Source organism: Oreochromis aureus, linkage group 11 (assembly GCF_013358895.1).
Source record: "Oreochromis aureus strain Israel breed Guangdong linkage group 11, ZZ_aureus, whole genome shotgun sequence".
Taxonomy (NCBI): domain Eukaryota; kingdom Metazoa; phylum Chordata; class Actinopteri; order Cichliformes; family Cichlidae; genus Oreochromis; species Oreochromis aureus.
The window spans coordinates 24,069,636-24,096,336 of record NC_052952.1 but is presented as its reverse complement, the minus strand read 5'-3'; the positions used below and the strand labels follow the sequence as shown (position 1 = coordinate 24,096,336).

General features: G+C 42.0%; 1 protein-coding gene across 2 annotated transcripts in view; it reads right to left on the bottom strand.

Annotated features, from left to right (window-relative positions):
• grik5 (glutamate receptor, ionotropic, kainate 5) overlaps positions 1-26,701 on the bottom strand; it is a 91,942-nt gene that overhangs the window by 24,897 nt on the left and 40,344 nt on the right. Inside the window, exons 2-10 of one of the 2 annotated variants that reach the window (XM_031744306.2) lie at positions 19,128-19,289; positions 17,302-17,466; positions 13,332-13,429; positions 12,841-13,006; positions 5,958-6,136; positions 5,181-5,234; positions 4,215-4,373; positions 3,682-3,834; positions 279-383 (exon numbers count right to left, since the gene is read on the bottom strand). In XM_031744306.2, coding sequence (XP_031600166.2) covers positions 279-383; positions 3,682-3,834; positions 4,215-4,373; positions 5,181-5,234; positions 5,958-6,136; positions 12,841-13,006; positions 13,332-13,429; positions 17,302-17,466; positions 19,128-19,239 — 1,191 coding nt within the window. In that variant the 5' untranslated portion in view covers positions 19,240-19,289. Of the gene's footprint in view, positions 1-278; positions 384-3,681; positions 3,835-4,214; positions 4,374-5,180; positions 5,235-5,957; positions 6,137-9,360; positions 9,469-9,712; positions 9,906-12,840; positions 13,007-13,331; positions 13,430-17,301; positions 17,467-19,127; positions 19,290-26,701 lie in introns of those variants that run through there. The other variant, XM_039619757.1, reaches the window with a different exon arrangement.

Below are 26,701 nucleotides of genomic sequence, written 5' to 3'. Positions count from 1 at the left end.
TCCACATTTGTAATCAGTGAAATGTAGATTTAATTTGAAGTGAAACCACCGTTCAAACATGAGCCGCATCTGACAGCAGGTAAAAAGTGAAATGCTGTCAGATAAAATGTATATCACAGAGTAAAGATATGGTTGCCATCAGGGGAGTTTGTGATGAGGCTGACCTCGGTGTTAAACGCCGCTGCCGGCTTTGTGAAATGAGACAAGTGACCTGTAACTAACCCGAAACCTGAGGGCAATGTGACCTGGCTGCTGCATGATAGCAGGTGACTTCTGACCTCTTTGTGGCCTCCTCTGTGTTTCTCCAGGATCCGCAGGGTGTAGTTGGTCCTCTGACCTTTGCTGTTAAACTCCACTCGCCCTGTCAAACCATCGTACTCCACCTGGCAGGTAGACAGAGAGTGAGGTGAGGAAGTATGACAGAAGCATGGAGGAGAGAAGGAAAGGTAAGAAAAACAGAGAGTGGAGAACATAGAAAACATGAAAAGATGTGGAGAAATAAACTAAGCCAGCATTCTGCAGAAAAGCAAACACACTTCTTCTCACTAGCGGTCATGATTAGACAGATACTATCACCAGTGATCAGGAGGAAAGAGAGGGAAAAAGACTAAGACAGGCAGAGAAAGCATCTGAGGCTGGACTAGACAAGGATGATCAGTTTTGGATCAACTAGGAGAAACTGACTGACGAGAGGCTCAGGCAGAGCAGCAGAGAGGGTCAAGAGCTCTCTAATAAGACTCAGACCTGCAGCTCGCAGCTCAGCTCCCTCTCTTCAAAAGCCAGGTGCTGGCACAGTAAGCGAGAACTATGATGAATGGTGCAGCGCTGAAGATGGAGCACACCATGATGTTGACTAACAAAGACAGATGTCGGGCCGGTGGGGCGGGGGCAGTGAGAGATGGGACTCGAGCTGCCTTGACAACAGGTCGTCGATGAGAGAAACAGACGACCAGAGATGGGAGATGACAAAGAACAACAAAACACAGAGGTTACATGCAACATGAGATGAGGATGATGCACATTTCGGCTGTACTCCTCTCATTTATCAATATTTCAGTTAAAAGAAAACTAAACAAAATGACGAGTCATGAATAATTATGAGTCTTTTCTTAACACATGCTGCTAATGCAATCCTTTCTCAAATGTTAGGATCTTTGCTTTTCTCTGCTTTTAATCACTATGAAGAAGAGAAGTCAGAATTTTTATCTTTTGTGTGTCTTTATGGTAAAATGTGATCTTGACAGTGTAGAAACTACTTTGGCGTGTCTTTATATTACACCTATGTTTGGAGATTGAATAAGTCTTTTTATTCCATTTTTCGTTCTATTTTTTATATGCTACAAAGTACCAAGTTTTTGTAGCAAGTTTTTGGAGAATTTTGTAATTGTGGCTCTTTACACAAACACAGAGGCTTTTAAATCAAACATTCAATACGTGACTAAAGTGCAGACTTTCAGCTTTAATTCAAGGAGTTTAAATAAGTATTACATTACCTGTTTAGAAATTACAGCCTTTATTTTACATTTTCAGGTTCAAGGGTAACTGGACACTTGACGAGCAGTTTTCACTGCCAGATGAGCAGTGTTCCTTTGACAAGTTAAGCAGATAAAAGTGGAGATTGAATGTAGTTTTTATCCGTTTTCTTAAACTCTCAGTATGAGGTCCAACGAGATGCCAATGCAAGTCAGGGAGGTGATCTGTAAAAGCATCTTTCTTGCATTAACTTTGGCCATAATTTACATCTAATGTGTGTATGGAAGTGTATTTGTATTAATGAATGCAAGTATTTGACTATGTGTCTGTATGCTACAACATGCATATTTATCTTTAATTCATGGTTTTTATTCAAACTGTGAAATACTTTGTAACTGTAAAAAGTGCTATAAAAATAGTTATTATTGTCATTATTGTGTTTATTACTATTATCATTATTAACAATAGACCTGAAAGGCCACAGAAGACAGCTAAAGTAGATGAGCACAATTTTTCCTTGGTTAAGAAAAGCAACTTCACAACATTGAAACAATCAAGAACACTCTTGAGGAAATAGCCGTGTCATTATCTAAGTCCAGAATCAAGAGAGATCTTTGTGAGGGTTTACAACAAGCTGCAAACCACTGGTTACACTCAAGAACAAGAAGCCAAGATTGGACAGAAAACATCTGAAAGAGTTTGCACAGGTTTGAAAACCATTCTTTGGACTGATGAAACATGAAGAACTTGTTTCATCAGTATGGAAGAGAGAAACAGCTCATCATCTGAAGCATACGACATGAGCATGCATGGCTGCCATGGGAACCACATTGTTGGTGTTTATCGATAATGTTACTGCAGATAGAACTAGCAGGATGAATTCTGAAGTGTACAGGTCTACACTCTCTGCTCAGATTCAGCCTAATGCTGCAAAACTGATTGAACGGTCCTTCAAGGCGCAAATGGATAATGACCCGAAGCAAACTGCAAAAGCAACCCAAGAGTTTCCAGGGCAAAGAAATAGGATATTTGTGAGTAGCCAAGTCTCCAAATCTCCTGATCACAGGTCATCAGAGCAGTGTTTCAGTCACTGAAGGCAAAACCGAACACAGAGAGCCCCACAAACAAGCAGCAAGTGTAGGTGGCTCCAGTTAAACCATGGCAGAGCATCCCATGAGAGGAAACACAGCATTTGGTGATGTCGACGGTTTCCAGATTTCTGGGAGTCAAAGGATTTTCAGCCATGTATTAAAAACAATCCTCAAATTTAAAATTGTGTTATTTGATCCAATTATTTTTAAGCCTCTGAACAAGGGGAACTGTGTATGACGGTGTCTGTAATTCCTAAACAATTAATGTGACATTTGTGTTAAGCCTTGTGAATTAAAGCTTAAAGTCTATACTTCAATCACATTTTAATTGTTTGAATTAAAACCCACTGTGGCGGTGTACAAAGACACAATCACAAAAATTGTGTTATTGTCCAAATACTTATCAAACTAACTGTTTATTGTTGTTTTTCCTTTGGGAGTCTGGTTTTCTCTGTGTGTGTTCTCCAAATGCCGTCCTGGAGAACTCAGCTCTAGCAGACAACATCATAAAGGAGGTTTTGAATAATCTGCCCAACACTGTAACCTAGTTACAGGCACGAAATGTGACAGGTGTGTGTTTGAGATCAAAATCCACATCATGAGCAGCGAGTGGGGTGGATCATTAACGCACTGATGGGAGCGGCAGATGGTCACAAAATGATATTTAGTTTTTGCTAACCAACATTCCCGAGCATTAAGAGTCAGTTTAATTTCACATAAGGAAAATCCTCCATTTTTTATGGCTGGAAACAGCTCATATTTAGTCCTTCCAATAATTAACTGACTATAAAAATTATGCTAGGTTTATTTCCATCGACTCAGTACTCCAAGTGCTGTAACCGTTTCAAGCTCTAATTGAAGATGTCACCTGAGGCTTTGTAGAATAGCAATTTTAAAACAGTATTTTCGGTGTTTTCTCAAGTTTAACCTGCTCTAAAAATAACTACTAATTGCAGCAACACTAATCTTACTAGCGTTAATAAATAAGAGTCACAGCTTAAACAAGGATGTTAACAAAAGCGTGAATGTAAAAAAAAAAAAAGATTAAACTCATGTCTGATATCAAATGTAACATCTTGTTTCCTGCTGTGGACATATAGTAAACATGGAGATTTACCATGCGCAGATAGTTCATAAGACTGGTCCCGTGTTGCCAGATCTGAGGTGAGGTGCAGCTGAGTGGCTTCACTCCAATTTCCTGACTGCGGTTCAGTTCCCTCACCGCCCCCACCACCACGTGCACGGCGTCAAACATCAGCGCTGAAGAAAGCTGTGGAAGGTGGAGAGGGGAGGCGGGAAAAAAGTGAGATGCATAGAAACAAGAAGAGAGAAAGAGAGAAAAAGAGTTAACCGGAATGAGAGGTGCAGAGAGGATTGAAAGATTAACAAGGAATGGGGGGGAGAAGGCAGGAAAATAAGAAGAGGAGGGAAAAGATGTAGAGGTTCGAGTAAACCAATGGGGAGGAAACAAAGATGGATACATCAATACCCATTAAATACAAGCAAAAGACTAGCTGGAGCTCTTTAAGTGCTCCATGAATCAGTGTGAGGAATAAAGTAGCTTAATGTTGTGTGGCATATAAACAAAGCATTAAAAAATTAGCTCTAATAGCGTGCACGCATGAGTACTCATGGGCTCGAGATACTGACCGCAGGGCCGGGGTACGTTAGGTCACAGCCCTCCCTCCAAGACAGATTGAGGCTCCTGATGAACTCCAAATAGAAGGGATGGGTGGTGTTAAACATGGAGAAGCCGACGATGTTGGACTGCTCATCGACTATGTCATCCAGTCTCAGCAGGGGGAAGTCCTACAGAGGAAGAGGACGAGGAGGAGGAGTGGAGAGGGTGTTTGCAGGAAAAATAGAAAATTGAAGTGTGTGACAGGGTGATGTTGACAGGCTATCAAATCTTAGCACAGAAGAAAAATACTGTGCAAAAGAAGAGAGAGATAAAGAAAAAAAGAGGCTACGGGGAGTGACACCATCTAATCTCTGATGGAGAGCTAGAAGAAAGGCGGAGACTGAGATACAAGGAAAATAGAGGTTAATGGAACCGAGTTTTTTTATTTTTTTCAAAGTAATATGCATACAAGTACATCTAAAAGCACAGGACCACATCCCGCACAGAGGGCAGAGAGAGGAAAGTGAAAAAATAAAAATCAGACGCGCAACATAAAATGGTACATTTATTCAAATGCTTGAAAAGGAGGGGAGCATATCAAGGAGAAAGATGAAAACACCGCAAGCTTCGGGAAGGTGGCGGGTGGCAGAAGAAAAAGGGCACATCACATCTGTCATCACCTCCGCCCCAGACCCCCCCTTTATTTTCTTTTTTCCTCCCCACCATCCTCCTCTGCACATCCACATCTTCATACAGTAATTCGTTCATTTTTCAAATGTCTCCCTCTCGCTCGTCTTTCTTCTTCCCATCCTTATCTCCTCTCTCGTTTTTTCCCCTCACCTCTCTGTACTTCCACCTATTGAGGACTTTCTTCCTGTTAACACCTTTGCTGGCTCATAAAGGGACAGAAAGAGGAAAAGCGAGAGAGAGGAACGAGGAGAAATGCAGGAAGAGAGGACAGAAGAGGGGAAGGGGAACAATTTGCGTACTCTTACCATTGTGGTGAGGATGTACTTATAAAATGCTGATGTCATCCCAAGCTCTGACGCCTGCGAGACAAAAAGAGAGAGGGAGAGGAAATAAGATCAAAAAAGTGGAGAATGCGGATATGGAGGGATTGATAAAGGCAAAGAGGGGGCAAAGGAGGAGAGCTACTGGACAGGCAGAGAGGAAAGGAAGCAGTCGGGGTACAAAAGGGGAGAGGATGTGAGGGAGAAAAGTGGGGAGGGGGAGGAGAGAGCATACGTTAATCACAGTTTTACATCATCAGGCTAACACTAGGACATTTCGCTGAGGGCGGACAGCGGCTCAAATGTGCCCAGTAAAAACATCCCATACGCATTCAAGCCATGACTCACTGCGCTGGCTATCGGCATTACAAGCCGTACCATGAATCAGAACAAGCTTGGGTAACATCTGCACCACATCCCAGCAAAAGATGTTCTTTTGTCAAATACTTTCATAAGAATGTAAGTGATCGTTGCTGGCAGACACGCATAAATATTGTTCCCTATGCAGCTCTGGAGGGCAGAGAAGGTAAAAATAGATGTTAATTCAGTAACAACAACAAATGTGTAGCCTGTGGAGCTCTGAGCGAGTTGTTTTATTATTTTACAGATGGTGAGCTCCGCATGCCCTTCATGTGGGTACATAAAAGAGAGATATACGCCAACCCCCTTGAGACATACTGCTTGCACTGTATGCAAGAGTAGCTTCGACTCCTGAAAATGTGTAGGTGGCTCTGGGGAACGTACTGCTGTTTGAGAACTCACCTTCTTGAGGATGAGATAGGAGACGGAAGCGTTGGCGTCAATGATGATCGTGGCCACTTTGTCGTCACGGATCTCCTTCAGCAGCGGCGTAGGGTCCAGGTTGTCATCCAGCATCCTGACTGACAGGGTCTCCCGGGAGATGAGAAAGCGGCGAACCAGTTCCTCCAATCTCAGCAGGCCTGGGGGAGAACGAAAACAGGAACGGGCCGCGTATCAGTGTCTGTATCAGTAGATACGACTCGTGTTTTCCAAAACGTAACCAATGCAGGACACATGAAAATCTGATTCATCCTGGAATGGTCATATATTAGTGTCTCGTTGCGAAGCATGATTGATGGTTTGTCTAAATCCCCAGGAAATGAAATATCATTTAATATGAAGTCTGCCGCGTGTTCCCATTAACCATATCTCTCACTAGGACTTATTTTTTTATCTATTGTAATTCCGACAAAGAAGATTTTTGTTATCAGCTCTGCCTTGTTTGTTTGTTTCCCTCTTAGTTAACAACCTACTTGACATACGGCATTTTACAGAAATATGGAGAAGAATTATGCGGAAAACAAGTGATTTGTTTTCGACACTGATAAGTGCCACCGTGCTCTCGTAACACCTCAACTGTGACTCAAAGGTTGCATTTATTTTCCAATAAATCTATGACTCCAGATGAATCTGTCAGCTCAGGGTGCGTGTGTTTACACCCAGAGATGTTCAGGACAATTGTTATGCAGAGGTTATTCCATCAATCCGGACGTGCATAAAAGATGCAGATATGCATTTGTGTGATTTTAACAAGTTATGGGGATTTGTCTTATTTTTTACCTCTATCTTCACTATGTGTAGTTAGATTTTATATTTACAGTGTTGTGAAAAGAAATCTTGAATCAGCCCTGGTTTCTTCATATTTTGTTTCCAAGGAGACAGACTATCTTGCAATCTGTTAACATGGTTTTATTCAATAGTTCTCCTGAAAGTCCTTTGAAGTTTTTCTTTGGACATTGGCTGCTTTTTTACTCATTTTCAGTCCAGTCCTTGTACGTAGAAGATTTCACAGGAATGTTTTTTTGTTACTTAATATGAACAGTTTGAACCATTCAAACTGTTCTAAAGGCTACTAACCCATGGACTGAACCAGTGTTTCATCTACACGTAACAATTTCGCAAAAACTATGGTCTTTGATCAATGGTTGTGGATCAATGGTTATGATAATTTGCATATTAATGATCAAGGACCTCACAGCCCATTGTTCATTCAGAGGGTTCATTTCGGTCATTTCATTGTGCAAAGGTACTGTTTATAAGGTTGGAGAAACTTGCAATCAGCTGAGACTGAAGAAGTCACTTGGATGAGTGACGAAATGTTTCTCCCAGTGAAAATGTTACGTCCGGATGAACAGAATCAACTTTTTGGGATGAGCAAAAAATAATATTGTTGTACCAACAAGTTGATTCTCACTGTCAGAATGTGTCCTTAAGAAAGATAAAGGAAGTGGAGGACTAAAGAACTATCTCACACTGATGAACAGTACCAGAGAGTCATATTGTTAATTTTTTTTTTTAATCATCAAAGATTTGACACAAGACCTGAGAGATGAATCTGATCCATCTACTGTTGACTGAAGCCTGAATATCAGTGATAACAGGTCTTGTGGAGTGATTAATCCAAATTTAAATTTTTTTGCTCACACTGTCATCAACATCATACCCAGATAGAAAAACACACAATGGCGCACTATCAGTCATGGACTGGCCTCCCCAGAGACCACGCCTCAACATTACTGAAGCAGTGTGAGATCAGCTTGGCAGAGAGAAGAATAAAAGGTAGCCAACATCCAAAGAAGAGCTTTGGATGTCCTCCAAGAAGCCTGGAGAATTATTCCTGAAGACTACTTAAAGAAATCATAAGCCTGATAGTGGTCATACCAAATATTAACTTTAAAGCTCGCTAGAATTGCACAAACTCATGTAGTTGCAAACATATATGTGCAACTTACATATGCATATACTCCTGAGAGCTGACGAAAAACAAACCTTCCCATTGAACTTTTAGGTGACTTAGGGGTAGAGTAGCTCAAATAAGTCAAAAGATATAGACCAAAGAGGACATAAATGAATAGGCTGGTTCTCAGGAGGATGTATATGAGCAACATATGAATATGTATGTTTGAGTAAATCTCTGCACCTATTTCCCATGAGGGGTGACTCAAGACTTCTGCACAGTACTATATGTTTTTCCTCGATAATATTTTAACAAAACTGATAAATATTGATAAAGACCATAAATGGACTGATGCATTTAAATGTATCATACTACTGCAACCAGAAAACAAGTGCATTTATCTGTATCTGTATCTAAATCTATATCGAAAGGATACTGCAAAACCTAACGCCATTTGAGCAGTCTATGTTTCTGCAGCAGGAGGACATAACATAATTCATACACACACACACACACACACACACACACACACACACACACACACACACACACACACACACACACACACACACACACACACACACACACACACACACACACACACAACTTGGTTCTTGTGAGTCTGCCTGAATAGAAATTTATATTTGTTCAAAGCCCTAATATTCCCAGACAGGTTTTAGGTATCCTCCAAAATTGATGGACGCCATCAACCAATCAACATGACAAATTTCCGAACATTTTATTAATAGAATAATAAATTCAGAAGGTCGTGCAGCCTCAGCAGAGTTATGTGCTCTTTGAGTGCTTTGTAATGCACTTTGCCTGTGTTGTCTCATCCTTCAGTTAATGCTTTTCGGATCTCTGAGTAATGTACAGTATGTGCTCGAACAGTATGTGCTGGAAAAACGGAAAATCTTACACTCCAATACCAAAACTGGACATGCAATAATCATGAAAACCTATGGCAAAAAATAATAAAAGGAGATGGGCAGAAAGACTGAAATAAAGTACTTAAAACACTTCAAGCAAATTCCTCTTGAACATGAGTCCAACCAGTGGCAGTCAAGACTCACTTGACAACATGGGTGGAATAAGCCTTTACTAGAAAGTCAGCTCTGATGTCTCCTAATTGTAATTCCATAGTAAAGCACCCCTAGCTATGTAAATAAATGGTGGGGCAGGCATCTGTGGGACGAAGGGAAGCGAAGAGAAAGGAGCAGAGGAGGGAAGAGGTAGCACACAGAGCCCTTCAGCAGGAGAAAGCCTCTGTAAGCAGTGGGGTAATCACTGAACCAGGCCAAAACTTTAATTAGTTTGAGGAAGGAGGGGGAAGAAGAAAAAAAAATCAATGCACTTTACAGCTTCCTCTACTCCCCTCTCTCACTTTCCCTCGTTCACATATTCTCTCTCGCGCAGAGAAGCTCTAACCTCTCTATCTCTCCTGTCTTAGCCCTGTGCTCTAGTTACCTCTCTCTGTCTTTATCCATCTTGCTCCAACACTGCCACAGTCTCCTCCTGCTCCTTGTGCTCAGTCTCTCCCTCTCGCTGTCCTTAAGCTCATCCATCTCATGAAAACTGCATAATGGAATTAAGCTCAGATAGCAAGTACTGACCCAGGCACAGCGAGAGAAGGATTCATCGGAAATGACCCAAAAATCTCTGACTCATTTAACAGAATATCTGCCTAAAAGACGGATAAATTAGATTAAAGCCATTAGGACGCTGTTGCAAAACTGACCCGATTCTAAATACATGCCTTAATTAGGATCTACATCTAAGGTGGGTGTAAGCAAAATGTGTGACTTTGCGCATTACTTACTTTGCTGCCAAAAAAAATTAAAAATAAAAGACAGAATTCACTTTACACTGGTGTAAACATGATGAATAAAACAAGTGGGCTGGGTGGTAAACATTGTCTGATGTTTAACCTCTGCAGCGCCACAGCAGAGCCGCACGCACACAAAAGCACACACTGACATTCATACAAGTAACCCAAAACCCACTGCCTGTGTGCAGACACACACACACTCCTGCGCTCCCGCACATGTACAGACAAAGTGAACCAAACACTCAGAAAAATGACATCAAAACACACACAAACAGCGCCACACACACACCCACACAGTTGTTCAGAGTGTGGAACAAGCCTGTTGAGTGGCAGTTAGCACCTATTCGGCAGCCATGGCAACCAGCTCCACGGCGATAGATAGCGCAGCCAAGTGGGTCAGAGTCTGTGAGTGCGATAACCTTGTAAAGATCACCTTCAAGCCAAATACATTACACAAAAATGCACCCCTCAGTTTCTCCACCAGTAAAAGCTGTGCATTTTGACCCAGACGGTGACTATCAGGCGATCTGCCGCCTCTAATTATTATGAGAGAAAAAGCCCGGTAAAAGACAAGGCTCTTATCTACCCATTCAACAGATGATCAAAACTGAAAAAGGTGTCTGATGCCATTTCAAAGCTCTCTTGGTTCAATGAAATGACAAGTCCACAAGGAATTCAGCTTACTTTCAGGAAACCAGGGGAAGGCTGGCTAACTGCTGGAAAGATAATGAAAGCATCTCAGTGATTGAATCAATTTTTCATAATGTCAGAGCTTTTTGTTTGTCAAAACTACCCTTTTAACACTGCCAAGGGATGTGTTCAGACTTCAGTGGTCCCACTAATTCTTTATGTAAGTGCCCTTCTGTTCTTGGACGGTTTTGCGTGGCTGGTGTGAGGAGTCAAAAGCTGCAAAACAAAATATACCAACTCATTTTCGCCGAGAAGTGGGCAAAAAGTTCGGCAGTGATTCGGTGGAAAAAAAATTTGTAGAGAGCGTAGGTGTATTCTGTCATGTATTTAATAGGGGTGGAATGATTCAATTTATACACTGATCTCTGAGCCACATCTTTGCATCATATCCAAAGACTGCATATAAAAGAAGTGCAAAGACACGGAGATGACAACCTATCACCATCTTGGTGTTTTGGAAGCAGACATGACAAGCAGGGGGTGGATCTCTCGTGCAGTAGTGACTTGTCACTCACAATGTAAGCCCGCCCCAAAGCATTTTCTAAATCACCCTCCTTTGTGACTCTAATGAAGACCATAATTTATAACCTGATCATTGTGCTGTAATAAATGAGATTAGAAACTGGTGAAAGAGCTCATTGAATTGTATCAAATTGGGCTCCCGTTTGCCTTCAGAGCTGCCTTCATTCTTCATGGCACAGATTCAACAAGGTGCTGGAAACATTTCTCAGAGATTTTTATCCATATTAACATCATAACATCACACACTTGCTGCTGATTTGTCAGTTGCACATCCATGATGTGAATCTCCCATTCCACTACAAGCCAGTAGGTGCTCTATCGGATTGGGATCTGATGACTGTGGAGCCCATTTGAGTACAGTCATGCTGAAGAAACCAGTTTGTGCATTCTTCTGTTTTCCAGTTTTGCTGAGCCCATGCAGTTTCCTGTTCTTACCTGATAGGAGTGACATCCAATGTGGTCTTCTGCTGCTGGAGCTTCAATGTTTCATGTCTTTCAGAGATGCTCTTCTGCATACCTTCCTCTCAGTGACCTCTGACATCAACAGGCATCTTCGCCCAGAACTGCTGCTCATTGGATATTTTCTCATTTTTCAGATCATTCTCTGTAAACGCTGGAGATGACTGTGTAAGAAGACTCTCGTAGATTCTGATGCTCGGTTTGAACTTCAGCAGGACATCTTGACCATCCTTACAGGTCTAAATGCACTGAGGCGCTGCCATGTGATTGGCTGAATAGATAATTACATTAACAATCGTTTAACAGGTGCAGTTAATAAAGTGCCTGCTAAGTTTATAGTATACAGCTCATATCCAGGAGGAGAATTGATCTTTAAACATTCAGGCTTTTACCAGACTACCACGGCAGCTCCACACGGCTAACTAGCACAAACAACATAAGAACAGGACACGTGAGCCTTTTCTCAACCACTGTTACTCATCATATATTTACACACATGCTGTTTACACCACCAAGAAAACAACACAAAGCTTGGCTAACATGCCATACTCTCCCTTCAGTTTACTATAATGATGAAGCGATTCCTCCTCTTCTCTGCCACGGCTGTCACTTATTCCTCCCGAGGTGTCTCTGTCACATAATCCTTCTGTTTTGTCTGCGTTTACATTCTTGCACTGAGCTGCTGCACTTAACTTTTTATGTCTGCAGCAACGGGGAGGTTATCAGAAAAAGGGAAAACAGAAAAGCAAGAGACCGCGGGGGTTTCTTTTGTTATTTTTTTAACCGTTACACCTCTACTATTTAAAAAGTGTTTGTATCACAAAGTGTTTGAATACTACAATACTATTATTAATACTAGTCATCATCCTGCCAAGCGCTTTAATTCCTTAGGCTCTGGTTTGGGGAGTGCATTATAAATCAATAACACACTCTTTCAAAATGAAAATAAATAGGGCGAGTGGCTAAGCCCTGAATCTCCTGTGATGTTAAAGCTCTCTGAGTGCTGGGCAAAGTTAAATCAAATGTCCCCTAAGTTCCTCCAATACTGAAAAGCATTTTAAACAAGAATATTTATTACACTGGTTTGGCCTAACAACCCTCTGAGGTGGATAAGAGACAATGTGCAAGAGCATGAGTAATAATTGGGAGGGCTGCAGCATGAGCCATGTTCTGAACTCTGACAACAGACAGAACTTCATGACCAGACTGTCAAAAATGAGTGTCCAGCAGCGCCAAACAGTCATATCCGCCCAAACAGTGTAACAGTGAATCTGCCAACACTCCCACAGAGCAATTTGCACATACACACAAACATACACATACAGTACGTGAGGTAATCGGGCACGCAGCGACACAGCCGATGCATTTACACCCACCTAAATACAAACACAGCCACGCAGTCACACATAATAAACTGTTGAACTATACAACACGCAGCATGTACTTACACTCAGCCTTGGCGCAGACCAGGCTGGCTGAGGGGTAGCTGAATGAGCGCAAGATGGCTCCAATGGCCAGGCTCAGGTCCTCGTTGCTAGGGTACAGAGTAACAGACGCAAAGCGCAGGTACGGCAGGCGAGGAGTTTCCTCGGGTCCAATTTTTACATGAGGGATCTGATGAGAGGAGAGGAAACTAATAAGAAAGGCAAGAAAACGCAGATCTGTGGTGATTAAGGATGATTCATTAGAGTAGCTACAGGCTGAGAACGGAGATGAGAAAGGTGGGAAGGGCAGAAAACGGAGGGACCTACGCAAAAAATGCATTTAATAAAAAGAAGTAAGAAAGCAGCACGGAGTAGTGGTGAAGCTTAATTATATCAGAAGAAACAGAACAAGGAAGTCAACATTCATCAGACCTACATGAGCAGCAATGGTAGCAAACAGGTCGGGAAAAGCTATGAGACATGCACAGATATGTGTGTTTATCTTCCACGCTCACCTCCTTCTCCCCACATATGTGACTGACAGTAGAGCCAGAGGCGGGGCTGGAGGCGGGACCTATCACAGAGACAACGCCTTTGGGTAGAATCTGACACACTGAAAGGGAACAAAACAAAAAAGGAGATAAACAGTGAATGAGCAGACATACACCTTTTCTTCTGCTTTGTTTTGAAGGCAGTGCTGCGTTAGCACACTGAAGGGGCTGCAGTCAGGGGGAAAAGCGTGGAAATTTAAATGCAACCAAGAACTCAGAGGACGCATTACCGTTTCAGTTTAACCACTCGTTGTATTGTTGCAGCACAATCTGCCTCATTATAATCTGATTTATTTTTGAGGGAAATCCTCCAAGGACTACAACAGGGCAGCCCACGGGATGCCTGCTGCTATTATTCACTTGTTTAGATAGTCATTTTTAACGGCTTTAATGATTTTCAAGACAACTGTAGTGTACCCCTGGAATCAGAACAATACTAACAGACTGGTGGTCGGCTTCGATCAACAAACGCCAGTTTGCATTTTAATCCTGTTTGGAGGAGGACATTAGTGTGGGAGAAACAGCTTTGCACGTTTGTCTATTACATTAAGTATTCATGAAATTATCTGACGATTAACTCAAAGAGTTCTATGCTCAGGAATGGCTCAAGTAAACACTATTTCTGCAGTACAATCAAGCATACTGCTGCTTTCACTACTTCAAAACCCCAACAGATGTCTTGGCTATAACTGTGTATTTAGTGTATAATTCACATATTCTTTGAAATATTGAATTTCAGTATCCATGTTTACTTTATATTGTCTATCGTGTGTGTGATTCCTGTTACAGTTTTCTGTCTACAATACACTAACTAGGTTCATATACATACAAAATAAAGGAAAAAAACAGATTCATTTATGGAGAGACCTGAAAGTATTACTGATCATAACTATCATCCGAATTCCCACCTAACATAGACAAAAATAATATAAGAACTGGTTTAAAATCTGTTGAAATGTAAGGGAAATTTCCACTCTAGCTTCTCTACAGCTCACCCAATCGTCTCGATAAAGAATATGAACATACACAATCTGTAGGCAAGGATAAAAGTTTTTGGTTTACTGAAGCGTTCTGGCTTTTATTGTTGACCAATCATGTCTGAGTAAGCGTAGAGGACAAAAGATTGCAGCAAAGCAATCTCAAAGCTATCAACTATCATTTGGGGATTCTTTAGCGTTCCATTAAAAGCCACTTTCTGCTACTTCCTTATTCACATGGGGTCATCACAGCAGGTAGCGGCACATCTTTGATTTGGCAGATTTTTACACCAGATGACTCTCCTGATACAACTCCCAAAGGATTTTTCTCTCCTCCCAGGATGAAACCAAGGACCTTTCACTTATTAGGTGACTATATAAACCACTACACTACAGCAGGGGTCCCCAATCCCAGTCCACGAGGGCCGGTGTCCCTGCAGGTTTTAGATCTCACCCTGGGTCAACACACCTGAATCACATGATTAGTTCATTACCAGGCCTCTGGAGAACTTCAAGACATGTTGAGAAGGTAATTTATCCATTTAAATCAGCTGTGATGGATCAAGGACACATCTAAAACCTGCAGGGACACCGGCCCTCGTGGACTGGGATTGGGGACCCCTGGGATACAGCATTAGGAAAAAACATGACCACCACATGTAAAACGGAAGTCTCAAACTATCCGCCATCCTCACAGCGGGAATGGCAATCATTCCCTGAGACTACATAAGCAGACTAGCTGATGAGTTCCCAGAATGATCCCAGATATCAAAGCAAGAGTGTAAAAAAAGTTGCTATTTCATGCCTGCACATAAACCCCATAAAACATAAAAGTGGCAAGTGACCCACAAGAACCCCAACTCCAGTCAGAAGTTGGCACAGCCATAAATAAAAACATGGCAGAAGACAGTAAATATGTTGTGGACACTAAACTAATTTAATAAATATCAACTTTCTCGCTAACATTTAATTTCTAGTGTGGTATAAACTTATAAGCTTTACTTCGCATCCGTACAAAGTTACCATGGTTAGTTGGAAAAGTTATTTAATAGACGTATCCTTGACAACACCTCAGCCAAGGCAGTTATTTTCTTGGAGACACCTATAAAAACTGTTGTTAAAAACGACAACATCTTATTTTAGCTTCTATTTGGTTTTCACATTCTGACTTAAAAGCACATGAAGTCAAAGAACAGCTTGAGAAGGGTTGTGCAATATATATCATTTCCTGGGAGCACATAAATGCAGGGTTGGCTAATCTGTTCAAGGTTTAAATGTCATATTGAACATATAGCTCAATATAATGGAAACAAAGCCGAGATTTACACTTATTTCCTAAACTTTCCTTTTATAATCAAAACTTTGTACTGAGCAGTGACCATGACAGACAATGGTTAAAGCCACAGGACATTTGGAGCTCTGCAGTTATTAAGTCAGCAAAGCTTTTTGACTTGCATGCACTCAACAATCCGCCCTGTAACTTTATGTGGTGTGCTGCTTTGTGGCTCAGTTTGTCAGTTCCTAAACATTTCCACTTTGCAACAGCTGATCCTGGAATATTTAGTGGGAAGAAATTTCCTAAATTGACTATTTGCAAAGGTAGCATCTTTACAATGCCACAGTTAGAACAACACATTCTTTCACAAATGTTTGTAAAGGCAGAATACATGGTTAGGGCTTGATTTTTTACACCTGTGGCAAAAAAACACCTAAATTCAAAGATTAACAGGTGTGGCCCAATGCTTGTGTCCATATCATGTAAGCAACACCGGGAATGCTATAATGCTAATACCTACTGACAGATTTTTGTACTCTCTCTCTTAATCCCTGCTGAGCTCTTTTTTATTGACAATGTTTTTGTGAATCCATCTAAAAATTATTCACAGACATCAAACATGCCTGATGACTAAACTGTGATTCTTTTCCTTTACTATGTATTAGCGTGTTTTATTAATTGATTCCAATGAGTCCGTCTCAGCAGCTCACCGCTGTCTGCAAAAGTGTGCACGCCTGTATATGTGCGAGCTTACAGTATATGCTCATATTGTGTCTGTGTGTGAATGTGCATAAGCGTCTGCAGAGAGGGTTTGTGTGTGCATGCATGTGTAAACGCCTGTGTGGGTTGAGTGTGTGCATGCGCGCCTCAGTTGTAGCTGTAAGATGACGAACTCTCTGATCCAGAGACCAAAAAACTGCTTTGAGCAAACAAGCCTGTCAGAGTCTCCTGCCCATTGGTCAAGGACACACACATACACACACCCCTGCAACTCAGGCATGCACATATGTACACAACCCTTCTCAAGCACACACAGACATTTTGCCAGTAGCTTGTGGCAGGGTCGCTGACCGATTAGAATAGGAGCAGGGATTCTATCTCTTCAGTGGTTGGATTCAGCAGTACTTCCTTCTGTCTTTGCACACTCTCTATATCAATACAATTTTCATGAAGCAGCCTCTCTGCTGCGTTCTGTTTGCCTGTACTGCTGATCTGTATTAGTATTTGATGATTTGTTTTCATCATGGTCTGCACAGCACACAGCGCCAGCTGTTACTGGAGGGCACAGGTCCACTGTTTTTAATGAGACAGTCTTAGTGGCCCATTACTGGTCTCCAATGACATGTAAACTAATCAGCAAAATCCCTTACTGGCTCCTAATCGCATGAAAGTGCTGGTGTTTTATCACCCTATGTATCATTTGAGGTTTTTGTTTTTAAAGAGGCAGCTTTTTAGAAAATACAATCTTATGTATTTATAACTTTATAACAGCACATTTCTGAAGTGTTTTAGAATTAAAGTACTGCAATATCGCTGCTCTTGGTTCTTCTCTCTTTTTGTCACTATTACTGTTAATATTCAAGACTACCAGTAAAACCTTCTTGTATCCCCAGTATTCACTCTCACAATAGTGTTTGCTGGAATGTGATTCTGCTACAGTGGTCATTCTCACACCACTCACTGGTGTCTGTAGTGTCGTACTGGGAGTCTTTTTGCAGCTCGTATATGTCCACCTCCACGCGGGCTCGAGCTGGACCCTCCATCACGCTGTTGATGTTCTCCCTGGCCAGGGCCAGCGCCAGCCGCTCCCCACGCCCACACACAGACTGGTCATCCAGGATTGCAGCTAGAGAGGGAGAAAGGGAAGGAGAGATAGGTGAAGCAGAGGAGAGGATGGATGGATGGATGGATGAAGATGGAGGGCAGTGGAGAGTGGGAGAGTGGTGAGGAGGTGAGGAGAAAGCTAAAACATAACAAGGCGTAAAGCTGGAAGACGAGTTAACAATATTATCCATCCTCATGTAGATGTGGGAATGTGTAGTGGGTGGACAAGTGGGGCTGATAAAGGGATCACAACCAGCGACTGCCAAAGGAATGAAGTGCTCGTCCTCGTTCAGATTAGTATGTGTGCCAGATCCAAACAACATCATAAATTAAACATTTTGGGAAATGTGCTTATTTGATTTGCTTCTGAGCGCTACATGAGAGGACATATATTATCATTATTTGTGTTTTTACACTGAATATCATGCTGTTTTATTAACAATAAAGCTAATTGGCTCAATGGTGCCTAGTTTGAGACTGGAGGGAGACACAAACCCAGCCTCAGAGGGTCACAGGCTAATGGACTCCTAATCCTGGTCTCAAGACCATGTGGATCCATCTGCTGTGGGAAATAAGGAAGCAACCAAGTGTACCTTTACTAACTATGAATCTGGAGCAAGGCCTCTGCACACATCTGTACATGGATGGTCACATTACCTTACACATTTATTGTATGCTGGCACACCTTTAGCCCCAGTGATAGACTGGGAACCCCTCTAGGCTGTATACCTCCTCTTGCATTATGGAGGTAGGTACTTAAGAAGATGGATGGATGGATGATTGGATGGATCTCTCACTATGTGTTTACACACCACTCTGCATTTAATCATTAGTATTATTAATCACTGGCTCCCTTCCATGATGTGGGTTTTTTGTCCTTTCTCTCTTCCCTCAACTCTACACAGATGGCTGCCCTGCCTGTGCCTGGTTCTGGCGGATGTCTCTTCCTGTTAGGTTTTCTTTTCCACTGTCGCCAATTGCTTGCTTAAAGGGGGTTATTTGATTAACGGATTTTTTCTGTATTATTGTGGGGTCTTTACATTACAATATAAAAAAGTGTCTTGAGGTGACTGCTGTTGCGATTTGGCACTTCATGAATTGAACTGAACAGAAGTCAACTGAACTGAACTGGATGGGCACATGGATGCACAGATGGATGCACAGATGGATGCACGGATGGATGGATGGATGGATGCATGGATGGATGGATGGATGGATGCACGGATGGATGGATGCACGGATGGATGGATGGAACAGTCTTCAAGAAGCTTCCTTTTGGCATGATATTAGTTTTGGGCACAGATACGTTGTGGTATTTAGAGTTTATAGTGGCGATTGACAGCATCCCTTGAATAGCTCACAAATACTGAGAAAACAATAGAATTTATGTAATTTCCACATGTAGAGACAAAAATTGTATTGTACTAAATTGTTTCTACTTCTATTTGTCTTACAACTCATAAGAGTAGGAAACTAGTTTTACAAATATTGAAATATTTAGCAGCATATTCTGAGCATGTTTGGCTTTAAGTACTTCACATACTCTCTTTTACTGTTCTGTGTGGTGAGTGCAGGTCTGAAGAACAAAAAGAGAACAACAACGAAAACGAAGAGAAAGTGTGTCTTTGCTGAGACGTTTTTTGACCCCTTTATGTGGATATGGCAGGTCAGGTGGCCACTCACCCATGCGGACAGAGGAGAGCAGAGGGGCCTGACTGAGGGAGCGTGGCGGCATGGTGACTAGCAGGAAGGAGAGGAAGTGTATTGACAGCAGCAGTGCTGGCAGAGCCGGCATCTTCTACTGCTCCTCATGGAGAATGGTCTGCTGGCTGCCTGTACCGCCACCTGCAGGAGCGGAGGAATGCACAACATGTTACTTCACACAAAATCACTGTCCTGACTTTAAAGAGGTCTCTCTTCAAATTGTCATGATTTAGCTTATCTTCAATTTGCACCGTTAGATTCCTACAGAGTGGAAGCACTTGTAATTCGACGGCACATACAATACACTTCCAAAATCAGCTATGAAGACGTTCACTGTCACTTCACAAGGCAGCCCAGTCCTATGCATACAGCCTGTCTAATCATAAAATACAGTACACACAGCTCTATTCACGTCTCCTGTGGAAAGGCTGCCGTTTAGAAGTGACAGGATGCATCCTTGAAGGGATCTCCAGAGGCAGTTCAAAGAAAACATCACAGCTGACACGCAAGATGTCACGCAGTCAGTCATGCACATCCTTATTGTACATACACACATATATACACAAGCGCAAACAAATGCAAACACACAGATATGTCAATACACTAGAAACACAGAGTTCATGACAAAGACAACTGCCTGGAACAGTGTACATATATCCCTTACACCCCCACTACACAAGATACACATTTACGTGCTTTTTTGTAACCTAACCTCCATCACAACCTTCAAACAGACACACAAACACAAAGAAAGAAACAGAGCTCAGCTGAGCTCCAGTGGTGCTAAGCAGCTCTCTCCAGGAGTGACACATCCTTGCTCTGACTGACAACATGACAAGGCGGTGTGAAAGAATGGAGAGATGAAGGGAGGGATGAAGACAGAGGAGAGGGGAAGGAGTGCTGCGTGACAGACAGGCTAGGGGGAGGGGGAGGGAGGTGCTGGTGAGGAGGTAATGGTGGTAGAGGGTGTTGACTTGGGATTGTTTCAAGCATCTCGTTCACTGGTCTGAGGTCTTGACAGACAGCTGGGACACTCAGGTTCAGGACCTTGAATTGACCCTTGCAGCTGAGAACGGGGGCTGATGGATTCATAGGAGGCTGACCTGAGACCCTGACGAATGCATGCGGGGGTGAGCTGGCATTATTGGCGCATACACCGTGTGTGCATCAAAGACACGGATCACGAGGATTGTCTTTGTTGAATAAACACGCCTCCACCCTCTGTCCTTTTTTTTATAGCCATATTCACTTTGAGATGTCCGTGTTATCTTTGTTTTTTTACCTCACTCACCTTTCCAACACTCGTTTGACTTTGATGTTTAAAGCACATCAAAAAATCTGCAACCCTCTGCTTTGAATCCATCTTCACAGTCTTCTAAACCAGCCACACTTCCCCTTTCTTCTGCTTTTTCTTTGCTCTTTATGCAATAACTGACCTCCCATTCTTCCTGCCTGACTTTACATGTCTCGCAATCGAAGGGTGGGCGAATGTGCGCGTCAACATGTTTGTAATACTAATAACATACACCATACCGTGCAGATGGCTGTGCCGCTCTCATTATGGTTGCTGCAGTTCAAAGTGAACAGAGGCAGAGCTTATGCGAGGCCATCTGTATGTGTGACACAACATAGAATAAGAGGCACAATATGGGAGCAATTTTCCATCTCATTGTTTTCCATAAATCATTCCTGTTCAACACAGTGTGTCACGGCAAAGATGAAAACTAGTAAGTAGTTCACCAACAGTTTAAAGTTCCTCCGTGTCATCATGTTTGTGTGCACGAATTCAAAGTTGAGCGCACAACGAGCTCAGCGTGGCACGCTGCTGTAACACAGCTGTGCGTCGTGCTGCAAGTACTCCATTTTGCTAGCTTTTACTATTGTATTCTGTTTGCTTGCCGTACCAGTGGTTTCCTTCTCAATTTACTCTTCACCAAATTGTGTGTGTGTGTGTGTGTGCACGTGTGCGTGTGTTTATTCCAGCGCATGTATGAGCGTGCGCTTTCCTCGTGTGTGTGATGGGGTATTGATCGAGGCCAGCCGAAGTGGCGGGCCCTCAGGTGCAGTCAATCAAAACAATGGGGAACCTATCATGGGAGCGCTGCATTTCACAGGAGCCATTTGATTGGCTATTACCAAGAAGCAGATTGCCCTGATGACGAATAAGATCCGAACTGAGGCTATGCCTTCATCAGTGATGGGGAGGAACTGGTGCTATTTCATTGTTATTGAGAGCTATTGACAGCATTGGACAGAGAAGATTATAGTTTCTGTACTCCAAGGAGAGGAATAGTGGGAGTGAGGAAGAAGATGGAAATCTGCAATAGAAGTAAGGAGAATAAGAGAAAAAAATCAAACCGAGGGAATAGGCTTGTGACGATGAGGGAATAAAAGAGCAAAATTGAATACAGAGAGAAGAGATTGGAAAGTGTCTCTGCAGGAGGAGACGCAGAGGAGTATAGAGACAGAAAGGCAGCGGTGAAAAAGTATATTTCCTCAAGGACTGTACTCAGGTATCAATCTGAAGTACTTCCAATTTTCTCTAGTATTTTTTAATCTAAGTTACTTCATACTTGCACTTTATTTAAAGGGAAATGTGTGCTTTTCCTTTTACTACATGTGTTTGACATCAGATAGTTTGTTTTTAAGGAATATAATTACCAAACAAAATGTATAACACACTGTTAAACAAATACGGCTCATTGCTGTAGAATAAGCTCCCAACATTAAAGTGGGTATTTTTAATTATCTTACCAAACCGGACCATTAAAATTCTACTCACATTATATGTCAAAAACTAGTTTCCAATGTGGTGCATATAATAAAATATATTCTATCATACATAAAAAGTCATTTTTGCATATGGTTACTGTTTCCCAAAGACAAAAAAAATAGAAAAAAAACAACAGAGAGTCATATGTCTCCTATACCACTAATGCAGCCTCTTTTTGCTAGTTTTTTATACAGCAAAATGTTTATTTTTAGAATTACAGTTGTGCAAAAAAGACAGAAAGATAACAGCAAAAGATTTACTGGATGGTAATGCTAAACCACCAAGAAGATTCATGGATATAATGAAGAAGGACATTCAGAGGGTTGATGTGACAGAAGAGCCTGCTAGTGATAGGGTGAGATGAAGGCACCCTGCTGTGGGGAAGAAGAAGATCGTGAAAAATAAAAATTTTCATAGCTGCAGTTCTGTGGCAAACTAAGTGCACTCTTATTGAGTCTACAGGAATTAGGATAGTAAGCAGCAGCCCTTTGCCACCGATCAAAGCAGATGTTTTGGCAGTTTGCTAGTCTGGAGCATTCAGGTGAGTGTTAACACAGTGCCACAATCTTAAAGAGAGTGGACATCACAGAAAATTCACTCCAAGGTCATAATGTGCAATCTTCAGAAAACAGCAAAAAAGCCCAAGAGCTACAGCTCAGACTCTACAGGCCTCAGTGAGCATGTTAACTGTTAAAGCTGACAGTACAATAAGACCAAGACTGAACAAGTGTGGTTGTTTGGAAGGGTTATGAGAGAAAGCTTCTTCTTTCTGAAAAGAACATGGCAGCACGGCTTAGATTTGCAAAGTTGGATCTGAACAAACCACAAAATTTCTGGAACAATGTCCTTTGGACAGCCAAGACCAAAGCTGAAGATGTTTAACCGTAATCCACAGCACCACCACCTTCGGCAGAAACAAAACACAGCACCTTAACAAAAACACTTCATACCAATTAGCAGGCACAGTTGTGTAGGGCTGATGTTTTTGGCTTGTTTTGCAGCCACGGGACCTCTGTATCTTACAGTCATTGATTCAAACATGAACTCCTCTGAATGCCAAAATATTCTAAAGTCATATGAGCGACCATAACAGCTAAAACTCAGCCGAATTTAAAGCTTTGCTCACACAACTGGACAATGGACACACGAGCAAATGCAAAGTCCAAACCTCTCCTCAACTGAAATGCTGTGGCAGGATCTTAAGAGACCTTTGCACAAACAGATACCCTCAAATCACACAGACCTGAATTAATGTAAAAATGGTTATAAAGAAAACAATGTATTCAAGCTATTGCTGCTATAAGTGATTCTAAGAGCTCCAGAAGGATGTACTTAGATTTTCAAAGACCTGCATAGAGTCCAGTGAAAACTTACATGATTGTATATTACATGTCAAAAATGCCAAAGATTTTCTTGCAATTCTTTTCCATATAAGAATTTAGATTTTTTACTGAGATTATGACAATATAGTGAGTGATATTACAATAGTCAATAATCAGCAGTGAAACCCTGTCACATTGCCAACAAGTTTGAACAGCTTTATGTTTAATAATCCAGAGGAGACTTTTCTTGGTCATGCAGAAAAACAGTGATCAAAACTAGGGTCACTAGTTCTAGTTACTGTGGCTGCAACTTATACTAATACAGGGCTATTTTATAGGTGTGCAGAAGTAACATTTATACAAACAATTCAATACATTTAAACTTACAAACACCTAATTCAGACACATAAATCCCTCTTTTTGTTTCTATTGTTTAAAGTGCATTTTATGTTAGTAATGTTAGGTGCAACATACAGTTCACTGCCGGGTAGAATCCAGAGAAAACAGTGTAAACCTATATTTTAGGACTCATGGTTTTCTAGGAAACACTGATTATCATTGCAACAATACATTTTACCTATGATGGTTTTTGCCGCAATAACTGTGGCATGAAATTCTGGGTCTGAGCACCTCTTCCATCACTGCAGGTGAACGAAAGAAAATAAGCGGCTGCAACGCAGCAGAATAGGATGAGGGGAATTTGGTGAAACACACAGTCAGAAAGAAATAGAGAGCAAATGTTGAGAGACTATTGCCGTGTTTAATTTGCGAGGGCTGTGTTTCTGGCGGCCGTACCAGCTCCACTGCTACAGTAGTACATGGATGAGTCCCTGTAGTAGTCGGGTGTCAGTCTGCAGGGAGCTGAAGCAGCAAGAGGGCCGAGCAGAGCCAGACTAGTCTGAGCTGTAGAGAAAACACTGCTTCAAGCTCCCCTAGCTCGCTTTCATTCTGCACCCTGCTGTAAGTCACCCCACATGCTGGCACTGCTGACAAATACACAAAAGCTAAAATATATAAATATCCTGACTTTCTGTGTGTATGTGTGTGTTTGTGTATGTGTGCAGGACAGAGTATAAAAGAGAGAGAGAGGGAAAATGGAGAGTTTGAGTGGAGCACATTCATTCCAGTTGGAGATTTAGTTGTTTGGTGCATGCATTCATCTTACTGTGTGTGTCTGTCTGAAAACATATGCACATTTGTGTGTGCTTCGTTTTGTTTGCGTGTGTGTGTGTAAGTGCTGCAGACTTGGCGGCTCGCTTATAGTGTCTGCAGAGCCTATTATGAAAGAGAAAACCGTAAAATCAGAGATCTTAATTATCTAGAGAGAGCACGAGGGAGAAGGGGTGGGTGGGTTGTATGGCAGAGTAGGAGAGAGGGGAGGGACGGGTGGGGGGTGTATGGAGAGAATCAGAAAACGAGGGAATGCTATCTCGCCTCGCACCCCCAGGCAGATGAAGAGAGGATGAACAGAGACTAAGGCAGAGAAAGCGGGATGAGCGATAGCAGGGGAGGAGTTGGAGGGAAAATAGAGGAATGCAAAGAAAGAGAAAAAGAAATCAGATGGAGAAATACAGCTTGAGGGGGGGAGAGGAGAAGGAGAAGGGCTTCAGCAGGGGGGTGGGCTGGCGAATCATTTGTTTTTCCCCTTCTGCCTCTTTGTATGACACAAGAAAATCTGACAGTTATCATAATGGAAGGATGAATCATTCCTATAATTGAATTTGCAAGTGGAACGGCTTCAGTGGCTGTGGATTTAAGGAGACTGTACCGCCAGCCATTATGGGACACAAGTGCTATTTTGCTCATTTTTCTCACAATTAACACACACTGTTGACTAGAGCCGGCCTGTTGCAGACAGCTGGGCTAGCGTGCCTGAATGAACGCGGTCAGACCATGTCAGAGCATTCGTTAACCCCCAGACAGCAAGGACGAGCCGAGTGGTCGGTCTAGTTAATGTGTGTGTTTGTGTGCAGTGGGGGTGGAAAAGTATTAGGGACCCTTCACTTTGGCCCTCTTGGCAGAATTATGTCTTCAGCTCTTGGTGTCGCATCTAATATCAAAGCAGAAGCACATGTTCTTGGTCGCATTGACTCAGCATTTTGGCTTTGGACCCCTTCACTTTCCCTTGGATGCACCTCTCTAATCTCCTATTTCTGACTTTCTCTTCTATCCTAGCTTTGTCCTTCTCTCTCTGTTCCTCTTTTCCCTTTTGATTTTTCAGAAATTCGCTCTTCTTTCTAAAGATTTTTAACATCATCGTTGCCATTCCTTTCAAAGTTAGGCTGAAGATTTCAAGGTGAAGTTGAACATTTTGAGAAACCATGATTTATTCATGTGACGCTGCCTACCAGTGAGCCGTCTATCTGAAGTTTGATTTTTGAAAATGTTTACTTGACTGGAGAATGGTGGGTAAAAGGTTATATTAGCTTGTCCACACAGAATAACAAAGAGTGAGCCTTCCACTCATATTTTAAAACTACTCTAAATGCAAAGTAAACCTTACAAAGGCAGTGGGCACAATAACATGAACAGCTACAGTAAATCATTCAAATTTGAAATAGTGCAGAAATAAAAGTGACGGTGCTAAATATTTGTTTTATGCTGAGAGTTTCTCTCATTCGAGATCAACATCCCAAACTGCAATCTGAAAAGAATGTGTTAAACCAACCCTATCATTAGAGCTTCTGCAAAACATCTACTTCTGCTAACATCTTTAAAATCCTTTTTGTGTGAGGCAACTGAAACCCCACAGTCTGAGGCGAAGGATCGACCGGGGTTACAGGTTTTAAAAAGCAAACACTTATTTCGGCATTGCATTGATGAAATCTGTGAACTCCTGCGGCTTCCTGTAAGAAAGCCATTCATGATGCTGCAATTGAAAGGGCACGGTTCATCCTGCACCGTTAACACATGACTCTCCAAATTTGTGACAGGCAATTCTGTGCTGACAGTCTCTGAGAAAGGCAACTTTATTTTCTACAGATCTTTAATCAATCTTGATAATCCCTTCTGAGAATAAATGCCAAACCACTGCTGGATCCAGCAAATCGAATGCTGATTTTTTACAATTTCCTTCGACTGTAAATGGATTTTGGGCTGTCGATCAGAAAAAACGAAAAGGTGAAGATGTTACCCCGGCTCCTGTTAAATGTGAAGGCAACAAATAATCAAGCAGATTGGCAAAAAGAAAGGAAAACAAGTCCTCATCGTCATCGTCATCATCACTATTCCGCTGGCAGGATTTACTGCATGGCTTTTTTGACTGCATCAGGTGTTTCCACTATTGTGGCCATCCCAAGTCTCTCAGATACTTCCATATATTTGGTATATGTCTCCACCTTGTCCTCTTTCAGCAGTGCTGCAGACACTTTGATCTCTCATTTTCACCTTCTTCTCTCTCTCTCTGCTTTCTCCCCCATCCCGGTATCTCCTCTCCCTCAGCCTCGATCTGTTTTGTC